Here is a 14,055-nt window from a genome sequence, read left to right on the forward strand (position 1 = left end):
GCAGGGCTCGCTCCCAATCAGGTCATGCACCAAAACCCTCTCCTGGGCATCCGACACAGACGTTCCTGTGCTTTTCCCTCCCAGCTTGCTGCAGGGCTGTTTGCGGGCAGCGTTCCATGGGATTTCTGCTCCGAGGTGTCGCACGCCGCAGTCGGTGCCGGGGTTAAGCGGGCAGACCCGCGGGCACAATCCACAATCCCCGGGCAGCCTGCACAAGCTGGCACGTCTGTGCCCCCCTCCGCCCGGGGCAGCCGCACATCAATGGCAGCACTGACAGCGTCCTCCGGCTGTACAACAACCGCCTGTGCCCTGCCCGTGATGTCATGGGCACAAGTGTCCTGCCACCGCCCTGGGGACATTGCACAGCGATGTACTGCTCGCACAACAGAGCCGCGTTCAAGGCTGCTCGGTGGGAAAGGCAGACGCTCGGGCTGCTGCCCATCCCTGAGCCAGGCAGGCAAAGGGAGCTCGTGGAGCACAGCCAGCCTCCCTCTGGCTCCTTTTAAACGCTCCAGCTTCCCACGGGCAGGAGGGGAGAGGTGGGAGCTGCGGCATCCCTGCCCGTGGCTGCGTCACTCAGTTTGGTTTCTCCAGCTGAAGCAGACCAAGGACAGTCCAGAATGCACAAGGCTTGACTGACAGCCTTGTTCTCCCATTATTCATCATCCCAAAAAACTTGGTTGCTCAGACCCTTCTCCTGCCTCTCCTCTTGCCCGTGTTTGAACAGCAGCTATTCCCTTTTTCCTTCTCTTGGCTTACACAAATTATTTGAATTGAGCTAACATCTTTGGGAACAGATAGAATTTTGTATCAGTGTAATTAAATTGCTGCAGCCTCTGGTAAGGACAAAGTTCGATCTTGATCTTACCCAGTTTTAATCAGAACTATGACCTCAGATCAGACTCCTGCTTTAGTTGAGAGCACTTTCAGCAACACGAGGTCTCAACTTCACAGTGCTCAGGGTCATCTCCACCACTTCAGGGGCTTTCTAATTCTTCCCAATATAAAGAAACCTACAAGCAGCTCCCACAGGTACAAACTACTACTGGGAGCATTGAAAGAACCAAAGGATAAGATAATGGACAGTCATATGCAGGAAGATTACTCATATTTTAAGTATCCTTCATTTAATGCCACATCAGAGCAGAATTGTTCATCCTGAACTGCTATAAAAAAAAAAAGAAAATCTTCAAAATCATTGGCAAATCCCCGTCATGGAAAAAACTGGCTATGGAAACACACAGGAAGGAAGGAAAAAAAGAAGTCAGAGTTTGCAGGTACTCTGTTATTTATTGTACAGTATTTCACTGAAAGTACAAAGGCATCATCAGTACTCACCAGAATTGTATTGTAACGTACATTATACTGCATGTTAAAATGTGCTGCTTTAACGAGGCAAGATGGAACACAAACTTAGAAGAAAGAAAGAAAGGAGTTTAAAAAAATGTAAAAATACATTTTTTAGTAACTGATCTGTACAAAAGAAAAAAAAAATAAACTAAACCAGAGGGCAGGGATTAGAGCCCCCAAAGTCATTTATAACTATTTAAAAAGGCACTGCTATCTACCATGTCATTAGGACCTTTGGGTTCGGTTTCCTTCATACTGATGACCGTGGGGGTGGGGGAAACACTGTTACTGAAACGATCAGAGTCATACAAAAGTATTTACAGAGAAAGGCAGAAAAATCCCCTCCTCTTGTTCCCGAAGAGAAACATTTGCCCTGTGGGAGAGGACAGCCTTCCTCCCTATCCTCTCTCCCCAGCCCTGCCAGAGCCATGACCTTGAGTGGGGGAAATCAAGCAGTGAGGATGGGGGAGAAGCTGTCAGAGTCCTCCTAACAATGGGAAAGTGTCTCTCTCGTTTCTGTTTTATTGCTTTAAACTCTCCTATAATCAGGGGAGCTAGAAGATAAACTAAAATCCCTAAAACCCACACCACGACCCCAAACCATCCTGGCTGCAAGAAGATGGGGCCGGTGGTCGGGACAAAACGGTGAGGACCAAGAGGTAGGGCTGGCTTGGAGCTGTCTTTCTAGAGAAAGGAGGGGAAGAGACGGGGAGAACAATGCTTCAAACTACCAGACGTTTGTGCTGCTTTTCTAAATCTCCCCCTGGGAGCCTGACAGCAGAAGCAAACCCAGGGCACACGAACCCACCAGCCAAAGCATCTGACAGCAGCCGTGGGGCGTCCCTGGGGCGTCTACACGTGAGCGCTCTTGGCGTGGGTGGGCGAGCTGGAGCCGGAGCCGTAGTAGAAGCGGTTCTCGCCGAAGGTCTGCGCGTCTCCCGAGCAGCACACGATGACACAGCCACCGAAGAGGCACAGGGCAGAGCCGATCCAGCCCGTGTACAGCGAGTAGCCAAAGCTCATGATGGTGGTCTCGCGGTGGGCGCACACCGGGAACCAGATGGTGGCCACGACGCCGCACATGGCTGGGGACAGAGGGAAAGGACAGCGTTAGGGGTCTGAACTGGAGGGGGTGACACTCTGGGACACACGTGTCTGGGGACAGAGAGGAAAGCCATCCCGTAAGAGTTTGACGGAGAGATGGAGACTTTAGACGGCTTTTAAAATGTTGTTTATTGTATAGATGAGGTGGCAGTAGTTGAGGGTTGTGGGTGAGCCTTTAGCTGCTGGCTATAGGCAAGCTGTGTGTTTTGAAGCTTTTTTGGTTCTGGTTACAATACATTATATACTTTTTATTACAGAGTATCTTAATACATGCCCCTTGTAATTAAAACTATTAAAATTCCTAACATTACCATATTTATGTTACTATATTTTAATCTCAAAAGGTTAGTATGTTACAGTTTAAGCTAGAAGTTGTTTCTTAGTTTTTTTGCAGTGGAAAATTTTGAGATCTTTTTTTCTGCTTGAAACATTGGCTTTCTTGTTTGCCTGTAAAAATCTTTTTGCTTGGTAAAAACATCTTTTGCTTGAAGTGGATGTATCCTTCGCTCTAAGTCATAAAAGCTCTTTTCAACTCACTTGCTCTTTGCCTTCTCGTTACCCAGTAAAACTAGCTCAGTAATTTTTTTCTTCTATACAAAAACTTGCTATTATTTTTATTTCTTCTTCAAATTCTGCATTCAAAGATCTTTCTGTTATACATACATATCTGTGAAACCTTCCTGTCAAATCCTTATCCTTCCCAACACCATCCCTCTTCCCTTCCTGTTCCATGGTGCCACCCAGAAGCAGCGGCATCAGGGCTGGGTCCAAGAGATCTCCAAGCAGGAGGCAACATGGGAGCCTCAGGGCTGAGAGATGGAGAGAGAACAGGATCTCTCTCAGGCACCAACAAGAAGGAAAAACAACTGCTGCCTGACACAATATATTTATTAGAAGAGAAACAGATTTGTTCCCCAGAAATACCTTTAAGAGGGAAAAATGAGAGTCATCCCTGAAACTGATGTTCTGGAGAACTGCAGAATTAGGGATAGAATAGATATGAAGTAAGGCCATGAAAACCATGTGGATCACTGAGAGAATAAAATCAGTAGACCAGTGTGAACTGGTTTAAATCCCCATTTCCACATGGACTCACTTTCTGTGTCCTCAGCCCATGTGACTCCTCATCATTGCAGTGGCTCTACTGAGTCGTCACATAAACAGCACCAAAATGTCCCAGCACTCTAACACAGAGTGGGGTTTATGAAACACGAGCAGAAAATGAGCAGGGACAAAATAAGTAGCAGTTAGGAATTGTTGGGGTTTTTTCACGGAAAAGGAAATGTCTCTCAGCTCTGGAAAACAAATTCTACTTCTCTGTGGAAAATTTCTATCAAGCGATGGGGACAAATGTAGAAAGGCTCTCCAAACATTTACTGAATTGAGTAAAAATGGGACCTAAAGAGTCTGCGGAAGTGAAAACGGGATCCTGCCTAGAGACTACAGCGGGTCAAAAAATGACTGCAGGCTTCACATTTTACTTGATATTCCGTCGGGTTTTTTTCCACAAAAAGCCAGAAGGCAGCTGCAGTGGTGCTGTGAGGTGGCATCTGAGGGAGACAGTCCCCACAGAGTCCCCACATGCACCGAGGGCAACGGGAGTTGATGGTGTTAATCACCTCCCAGGAGCAGGTCCTAAAAAAATACTCCTTGATGGCCTGTACATCTGAGAAGAATTAATCTGTCAATATTTACTTGCCTCCAGGACAAGCTGTGCAGGACTCCATCCTTGTGGCTATCAGAGAATCAGAGCAAAACAATAACAGGACCGTGGCAGCATTACAGATTTCCACCGACCGTGTTAAAAGGTATCTGGAGGCAGTGTCAGAAAGTTAAGGTTGCAAGAGGGAAAAAGAAAGGGGTGAGATTAAAAATAAAATTGTTTGGTTAAAGCAGAGAATAAACCGTAGCTCCTGGCCGGTACAGCAAAAAACCCATCCCCAAAGCTGCACTTATTGTGAGAGAAAATATTTTCTTATGGAAAAGAGAAGAACATTTGAAGGATGCTTATAAAGCCAGAAATAATTTTGGGCCTCCTCAAAGGAAGGGCCCCGCAGCTTTGGAAGGAATTTTGGAGACGGCAGGAAGGGGACAAGAGCATTTCTCCTGTGTCTGGAGTGGTCCTGCAAACAGCTCATGAACCTCCAATGCTTTAAAACAAAAATGTATCAGTTGGGAATCCACAAAGCATTCTGATGGGCTCTGGGAACAAAGCTGCTTTGTTGTCCGAAAGAACACAATCATCTTTTCTTTCTCTGTCAGCAGTAAATATATATATATATTTGTCTATAGACTATAAGAGCCTTATCTCTCCAGACCCTCCCCCACAAGACAGGGCCGAAGAAAACACTTGCACTGGGGTGAGAAGAGCTCTCAGGGATGCTCACACAATGGCATCTCTTGTGCATGTGGCTCCACTACATGTAAAACCACCTTATTTTAATGCTGACAATACCAGAAAGCTGTGAAACACAAGCCAAGGACTTTGCATGGGTTCACTTGACCTCTCTGTCCTCGGAGGCCACCAGCTGCTGTCAGTCACCAGTGACCCCATTGCTGAGCAAGAGGAATGCCCTGGAACAGGACTGGGTTTCATTGCTCTGCATAGATTAGGTTGGGCTGTAAATCCTCTGAGGAGATGGGAAAAGAACAGTCAGCAATTGCAATATCTCTCTGTGGGCCCAAATTTTATACTGGTTGTACCACAGGGAAAGGCTGGGGGAAAAACGGTGATTTGACAAGAAACCCAAAGAAATTGGAAAAGGAGTTTTAGGGCAAGTTTCAAGTTCTAAAGTAGCTGCCTATATGGAAAAGAAGTGTAGATAGAAGTTGTTATCCCTTCTCTTGTGTTAATGTCAGACACTCTTTGCCTCTCTCTAAAGAAGAAATCCTCAGACAGTAGAGCTGCTCTAGCCAATACAGTCTAGCAGAAAAATAAAAGAAGGTCTGCAAAGAGAAGGAATATTTTCTATTAGAGCAGCCAATTTAGTTGGGAAAACAGGCCTGTTTTGGGGCATACGTGTGGAAATCCTGACTGCTTTTTGCAGCTGGAGTAGGCAATCTTGTAAAAGCCACTGCCTCTACATAAAAAAATCCTCTCAGCATTCATGCATGGCATGAGTGTCCGTGGTCCATCAGATTGCTGTGAATCCACAGGGATATGTCCCAGCTCCCAGTGTTTCCAAGTCTTTTTTAACTGTGGATTTGCAGTAGCTCAGTCTGCTGAGCTGAAACCCTTAATACTCAGCATCAGAGATGTGTTGGAGTCAGAAGGACGTGCACAGAGACAAGAAGCACAGAAGGTGCTTGGGGAGCTGGGGGAGAGGGAACAGGATTGTTCTAACTCAAGGGACAGTGAGTCCCTGCCAAATTCCTTAACAGTAAGTTAAAGGCTTTCTGCAGAAGAAAGAATACTTTTCTTTCGCATCTAAATTTAACTATTCTGAATTGCTGACTCAAAGTCACACGGATTTCTCTTTCAAAACATTTAGTTGAAAAGAATAGATACCATTTTTTTTCTGTGTTCAAGGCAAAGTTTTTATCCTGATATCTATGGTTTTACAACTAAACCTCATGCAGCCTTCAGAAAAACTCATTAACATCCTTTATCTAGTACACAATGGCTTATTTTGTAGTAGCAATTCCCACTAACATATATTTGATCTATTTTCCAGTGTCTGAGTCCTTGTCCTCCATCAAGAAAATGAGAAAATGCCCCCTCGGTTACCAGCAAGGGGTCTCCAAATTAGTATCAACAACAGGGGCTGGGCCAGGGTTTTTCCATCAACACCAAAGTGTGAAATGTTTTCATACCAGCTCAGAGCAAACCTCTGCTGACGGTTGTTTTCAGCCATAAATCAATTCTCTCGGTCAGATAGGATCAAGCAAAGCCATAAACACATCAGCAGCAGAATAGCAGGGTGTGCACACAGGTTACACTCTGGCAGCCTGTGATTATCAGTGGACAGAAAAATCAATGGAATATCTGAGCCCATTGTTTTCCTGGCAACTGTTCAGCTTTTTATATATATAATGTTTTTTTGGCTCTGTGCTGTGTTTCAATTCCTGCTTTCCCTTATAACAAATTTCAGTGACAAACTGCCATCCCTTCCCTGAGCAGCAAATGAAGGTTGCCACGGGGCCAGCTCCCCTGTTTGCACCCCCATTCCCTATTTCTGCTGCATTAGGGGGCCCATTTTCTTTTAACCAGAGCTCTGGCTGTTGCTCTTCCCTAAGAGGAAAAGTCTGGAGCCTGTGAGGTTGTGGAAACCATGAGTGAGAGTTCAGTGGCCGGAGGGTGAATAAAAACAGTCCAGGGCATGTTATTTCTAGAGTATAATGGATTTTAATTCAGTATTGTATCTTTCAGGGCCTGATCCATGCTTGTTAAATGCTCTGGAATGGTGACACCTCATCTTGCAACTAACAGATCATTAATCAGCGTAAATAATGTCAAAGTCCTAAACTCTCTACATTATTCTTCTTCCAAAGGGACTGTCTTGCCGATGAGCCTGGAAAAAAATGGGCTTTGTAAATGTAAATGTGGGCTGGTTTACTCTTACTTTTTTTTAAAAAAAAAGCAACCTAGGAGCAAAAGAAGGTTATTTATTCTTCATTTGTGATCTGACAAAAAGAGCACTATTGTAATTGTGACTAAAACATTGTGACCAGGCTGCTGATCCCAGTCCAGATCATTCAGAGCATCAGGGACACCAGTAAATCATTCACCTGTGGGCTTCAGAGCCCACAGGGGTGAAAATCAGTAAGATCTGGTCCAAATCTGACCCAAAGAGTATTTGTCTGCCAATGTCTCCGTAAAACAAATGTGAGAGATGTGATCTCTCACGTTTCCTTTCCTCATAGGATCTACCTAATTGGAAAACCATGTTCTGAGGCAGAGTGGAACCTGGTTTATGGAGCACCACGACTCTCCATCCTCCCCTCACATCTGTTCTCTTCCCTGGTGTCCCACTGCAGCATAACTGGGATGGGATGGTGGCACATCAGACACCAAACCCTGGTGGGACACTGCAGCAAAAAGGATTTCACTTGTTCTAATACAGTACCCAACACTGTCACTGCAATTTGTCATATATGAGCTGGTCCTGTCACCCCTTTTGGATTTTTAGGGACAGTCCTCCTGCCTCCACATCTTCAGCCATGCAAGCAGGGCTGACCTGCAGCATATTTCTCCTTGACTGGAACCAAAATCTTCTGGCTTTTGTACAAAGTGCAGCTCTGCTGGGCCTACCCATCCTGGGCAGGGCAAATCCATCAGAGCAGACTTCTCTAGCACTAATATTTCATTCACAGGCAGAAAGTATCCACTTTTTCTTTCACTTCTCCAAGCCCAAATACATGACTCAAGGTTGCAGGGCAGGGATGAAGATCGCATTCCAATAGGGCTGATTGGGATGGCCTATAAAGCTCTATAAAAGCTGATGTAAGGACTTCCAGCTGTGCTCTTGAACTCCACAGGCACTAATAGGGTCCCTTGGACTCAACCCCTCAGATCTGGGATGTTTGGACTTGTGCTAACCACAAAGTGATGGAGGAGGGATGACTTGCATGGAAGGAGCACCCAGGGGACAGCCCTTCCAAGTGCGCAGCTATATCCAGTGCCCACTTGAAAAAAAAGAAGAAGAAGAAGAAGAAAGAAGATGGGCATGATGTCAGTGCTGGCTGCCAGCGAGCAGCAGAGCCACACAAAGAGGCCACTTTGCCTCTCCCCTCCTCCTCTGCACAGACGGGTGAAAACAAGGCCCCGCAGGCTGTTCTGAGATGACGAGGCCTCAAGAACATGCAGGTGTTGCATGGGGGACAATGAGCTCCACAGTCTGTGCTGCTCAAAACAATCTCCTCCACAAGCACCAAGGACGGGAAGAAATTCCCAGGGGAGCTTGGAGGCCAAGGGAGAGGCTGGCAGAGGGGGTTGGGAGGCACAGAGGGCATGCCAGCCCTCTTCCCGTGCCAGTGCCATCCCTCTTGCCATGTCTGTGCCACCTCCACACTCCTTCCCCTGTGATTACCACAGGACCACCCTCATTCATGGAGGGCTTCCCTTCCCACATGCCTCAGCTTACTTTCCCTGGATGTCCAGGGAATATTTGGAGGATCTGCCTTCCCTATAGGTAGCTTGGAAGTTTAGACTCTTTCCCAAAAATCACTTCCAGAGTGAACCAGCACAATCCATGCATGCAGGCATTGCCCATGTGCAATGGCCTTCAGAGAGAAGCCCTGCCTGAGGACTCCACAAGGCACAGACAGAGGGATTCTCAGCCCTCCCTCCAGCCCTGCCTCACCCCCTGCCTCCTGCCCTTGTCCTCCCACTGCTCTCCGTGCCTTTTATCCACCCAGCAATGCTGGAGAGCTGCAGGGCCAGCCCAGCCTGCACAGACCCTTCCAGGAGAACACGCTCAACCTGCCTGCACCGGAGCAGGGCACGGGCTCCAGCCCTGCAGGTGCAGCTGGTGCCTTACCCAGGAGGATGATGAGGATCCCTCCCAGCTGGGAGCGCCGGTACTTGGCAGCCCCGGGCTCGTGGCCCATGCGGATGCAGGGCAGGACTGTAATGAGGAGGAAGATGGCAGGAAGGCCCAGCACGGAGGCGGCGATCATCAGCGCTCGACAGGCTTGGACATACCCTGTGGGCAAGGCAAGGCAAGGCGATTTTATTATCTGGCACAAGAAAAAGAGGTTTTGGACAAAAGCTGCTGTTTGATTAGAACCCAAGACTTGCACGAGAAATGAGTTAATCCCTGTGTAAACATTAGATCTTCACCAGGCGTAAGGCAGCGAGGCTGCAGTGCAGTGGGGAGTGTGTGAGCATGGGATGTGCAGGCTCACAGTTTTCCAACAAACAAACAGCACTGCCCAGAATACACAAGCTCTTCCCAGAGAGACATTCAGAAATCATGGGACTGGAAAATATGGTAAGGGAAGGTAGGGGAAATTTTCTCTAGGAAAGAGTTTTCCTATATGTTTTCATAGCGAGAGTTTAATTAAACAGCAAGAATTTAAAATCTTCAAAATTAAATAACAGTAATTTAAAGACTGTCCTGTCATTCAGAGAGCTGAGCAGTTGAAGACCCACTACTGACACTGCAGGTCCATGGGATGCTGCCAACAGCTGCCCCGAGGCAATGAGCACTGGTGACCTGGGAGGAGGAGGAGGAGGAGGAAGAGGAAGGCCATCCTCACCCATAGCCCCATCTCAGCACTGCACCCCAGGAGCTCAGCCTGGCTGAGGGGTCTCAGAGGAGATCCATGGCTTGGGCTGAGTGCTGGCACAGCCCTTCCTTAGGGAGAAGACTGTACCTTGCAGAGCTGCTTGAGCTGCCATGGCCAAGGGCCACGTTATCCCTCTGGATCCCTACGGACATCACAGCATCCCCTGGCACTTCATCAGCTCCCATTCCTCTCCTACCTGTCCCTGTGCACCAGGCAACAGAAAACAATGAGCACCAGGGGCTCTGGGGATGCTGGGCAGGACCATGACATTTTTGCATCTCGGGGATGGTCTATGTATCATAATATATGATTTGTGATATATGATTTTAAACATATTTTTATACAATATGTATATATAAATTTTATAACATATATTTCATATGTAATGTATATGTTCTATATAAAAATTACATATAGATAAATTATACCAGGTCATTAATTGCACACAAAAGGAAAAGGATTAATGTCAGACTTGCCCCAGTGCCTGGTGACCTCCCCCAGTTTTCAGGACAGTCTCAGCACTGTGAGCATGCTGGCTCTCTGTCCCCTCTTATTAACAGAAAAAGCTGTCAGATGCAGACATGGAATTTCAAAATGCTTCAACCAACAGCAGCAAAGAGGGACCTTGAGCACATCCCACTGACACACAGGTACAACACCAGGAATGAGGATTTTTCTGTTTCTGGAAATGCAGACACTGTGTGTATTGAATATTTCCTTGATTTTTTCAAGAGGAAATGTAAAAATTTTTCTACCTGAGGAGTTCAGGGCATAAAATGAGACCTTAAACAAAAGAGATTGCTGTACCCAGTGTGGATTCTGTGCAATCAATCCCATGTAAATGAGAATACAAACAATTCGTTTTAAAGACTTGACTCAGACAATGAAAGGTTCTAAACATATTTCAGCTATTGGGAACACCAGGATAAATTTCCCTCTCATGCCAAGCTGTGGTTATCAAACAGGCTACAAGCAGAAACATCCTGGTTTGTGATTTGCTTCTGCTTGAGGGAAGCTTTGCTCACTGTTACTGCAAGATCCATTCACTTATTTATTAAGTTGCATTCACTAACGTTTCTTTAGGGCAAAACCTTCCTCTGTCTTCTCTGCTGGATCAGATTTAACAACAGTAGCAGTAAGGAAGGCAAACTTAATAAAATAAAAGTAAGCACATACAGAGAAAGGGAGAATGAGAAACTCAACACTACTAAGCTCTGTGTGACACAGACCAAGCTCTGTAACAGAGAGAAATCCAGGAATTAACTTTTTAAGCTCTTGTAAAATTATTTTCACAATAATTTAAGCCAGTAAATAAGGAAAAATGAAAGAAAATTACAAGGAATGGTCATTTCTTGCATCCTGCCAGCTTTGAGAGAGGCACCTTTGACACGGTACAGGAGTTGCAATCTAAAACACAGCAGAATGAAGTGCTACAGAGTGAACAGTGATTGAAACTGGCCAGCTCACAAACCAAACTTACAGGGACCAGACCTCACAAAACTTTGTCAGGTTTAATTAGCTCAAAAGATGTATTAATGCCGATTAAACACCTTGCTTAATTTTTGCTTTGCAGTAAACTAGATGAATGTTATTATACCATTAAAAAATATCAAGTTAAATATAGTTAAATCAGTTTGCTGTGTAAAAGTTCTGTCTTGCCTCAGAGTCTGTGGGAAGCACAAGACCATCAAGACTAATGATGATCTTCTGAAAGATTAAAAGCCATAGCAGCATTAATAATAGATGCTGAAAGATTCATTATGCTCCAAATCACTTTAAGGAATCAAACCTTAACATTTGTAATAGTTCTCCATCCCCTTGAAATGTATTTTATCTCTATTACAGCTCAGCGTGCTCTGTATGTTTCACAGTGCAATCCAGAGACAAGATGTGAAAGGAGCAGTGAGATTTTACTATGAGCAATGATTAAACATTCACTGGGCTTTAGTTAGCCACAGAAAACACGAGTACGATTAAAAACAGGTGTAAATCAGTGAGAATTATGTTAAGAGCTATCATCCACCTCCTTTAGTGCATTGAATGAACCATCTCCTGTGCTGAGGAAGATGAAGGAGCTTCACCATCACCTCCTGAGCTGCTCTGGGCAAGGCTTCAGCCCTCCCTCGGGGTGGAAGGGGAGGATGGGACACACTCACCTGGCAGTATGAGGATGTCCACGAGGGGCTTGCAGTGATAGAGACCTGTTGCCATGACACAGTCTGCCCACAGCCCCTTGGATCCCAGCTCATCCATCTTCCTGCAGGTGGTGATGGTGTAGCCGCAGGTCACCACCCAGTCGTTGGTGGCCGTGGCCACAACCACCCCGATCCACCCTACAAAACTGCAGACAAATCCAGCCAGGTGCAGGCAGGTGGCCACCATCTCTGTCCTTTGGTGGGGAGAGCTGGACAGGACAGTGCCCAGGGGGCTCGGCCCGGTGAGATCCCGGCTGCTGGAGCGGGAGGGATGGGGTTTGGCAGGACGAGGTCCCTGGTGAGGCTGTGCTGCTGCGAACACTCGGCTGTGTCTGCCCAGCTCCCTCCCTGGGAGGGGTCAGAGCTGCCTCCAGCCCCACAGCGCATGGGAGGAGCAAGGGGGGAGCCCCAACTTCTGCCAGAGCATCCGGAGCGTCCGGGGGGAAGGAGGCTGTGGAGAGGAGGAGAAGCACGATCACACCCAGCCGTGCTGGAAAAACAAACCAGAGGGGCTTATTCAAATGCAAAGAGCCCGACTATTCGAAATTTAGCACAGAGGGAGAAAAATTAAGGCAGTGTTGGCGAGCTGAACTTTAATAGTCACACTGGTACCTCCTGAAGGGAAGATAAGGGGAGAAATGTGATGGGCAGAGTTAAGACGTGGAATTGATCACCTCACCAGAGCCATCAGCACACCTGCAGTAAAGGGACAAAATCAGTCCTGGGTCTTTCCTGATGTTTCTAGTAATTGTAAAAATATGAAAGACCCATCACTGCTTTTATCTCTGCTGTGCCTGGGATTTCAGAAGTATTTTTAACTCTCGCTGAGTCTTAAATACATGTTTAACAGCACTATAGTCCCACTTTTGAATCCTCAAATTAAAATGAACAGCTTTTAACTCAGACTTTTAGTCGGAGTAAATTTACTATACAGATTTTAGTACACTTGATAAAACAGGAGCACCCCACTTCAAAACGCCAGAGGTGGAGAAACTCCACATCTCCCGTTCTGCATCATGGGAAACAGGCGGGCAGGACACGTTCCTAACTTCGTTATTTTATTATTTTATTTTATTTTATTTTATTTTATTTTATTTTATTTTATTTTATTTTATTTTATTTTATTTTATTTTATTTTATTTTTTATTTTATTTTCACAGCACATATGTATGTTCTCGTGTGCAGACACATCCCTGAGGGTGTTCCATGGCTGTGTGTCCTCCTCCAGCGCTGCTGGTTCTGCGAAGGGAAGGTTTGGGACGAGGTGGATGCTGCATGCCTGGAGAGACCACTAGTGGAGAGCTGTCTGCGGTGCAAGGGCAGAGAAAAGGGATAAAAAAGTGACAAAACAATGAATTTCCTTCACTCCTAGAGCTGTCAGTGAGAAAGAAATACTGGAAACGCCACTCCGAGTTTAAAGTGCTAGGAATTAAATATATCCCGCTCCTCATCCAAGGGTTTTTTTTGCCATTCTTTAACAGACAAAAAGAAAAACACGAACGAGAGCATCCTGAGCTTCATTTGTCACCTGCTCCTTAGATGCAAAATTCAAGGACGTGAGGTCACAGTTTTCTGTCAAAGCTTCATCTGAACACTGGAGCACTACCAATATAGTTGAAAAGTCTTTTTCAAGAGAAGCTTTAACAATAAATATAAATTTAATAGCTGTTTTCACATTTGTATTTTATTGTTGGTTACTCCTTGGGTTTTTTCTATACCTGGTTTACGGTATTTCTGTGAAGCCAAGCTGCTTGCTGGCCTTCCATGAAATTTCCTGATGTGATTCCATCTTCCTGCATAGCTTATCCTTCTACTACACCCACCTCAGGTGGAGTGTGCTATTACTGATAACCAAACACAAATTTATGTTGTCTAGGGCTCAATTCTAGATGGATTTAATTTTCCCCCCAAAAAATATTCCTGCTTATTTATTTCTCAGGAGATAAACTTGTCACCTCTTGGGTGATACTAGTGTTGTTCCACTTGGACTGAGCAATTGCATTGGACAGATCACGTGTCACCTCCTGAATTCAAAAGGAGATGACAGATTTCATCCCAAAGCTGAGGTCTGGAATCATTTTACAGTGATAGTGCAGGCACATCTAATGCACAGTGTAAGTATTTTTTAAATGCTGCAAGGTATTCATTGGCATATACATCCTTCTGTAATTCAGCC

The 14,055-nt window shown here is 45.7% G+C and overlaps 1 protein-coding gene across 1 annotated transcript; it reads right to left on the reverse strand.

Moving 5' to 3' along the window:
- Positions 1-1,270: 1,270 nt before the first annotated feature.
- CLDN11 (claudin 11) lies at positions 1,271-12,330 on the reverse strand. The gene is made up of 3 exons (XM_014887053.2): positions 11,841-12,330; positions 8,934-9,098; positions 1,271-2,435 (listed from the first exon to the last, which is right to left on the reverse strand). Exons 1-3 carry the CDS (start codon positions 12,064-12,066, stop codon positions 2,203-2,205), a joined length of 624 nt encoding a protein of 207 aa, XP_014742539.1. The 5' UTR covers positions 12,067-12,330; the 3' UTR covers positions 1,271-2,202.
- Between the last annotated feature and the right edge of the window lie 1,725 nt (positions 12,331-14,055).

The sequence above is a fragment of the Sturnus vulgaris genome, chromosome 10 (assembly GCF_052056855.1).
Source record: "Sturnus vulgaris isolate bStuVul1 chromosome 10, bStuVul1.hap1, whole genome shotgun sequence".
Lineage (NCBI taxonomy): Eukaryota > Metazoa > Chordata > Aves > Passeriformes > Sturnidae > Sturnus > Sturnus vulgaris.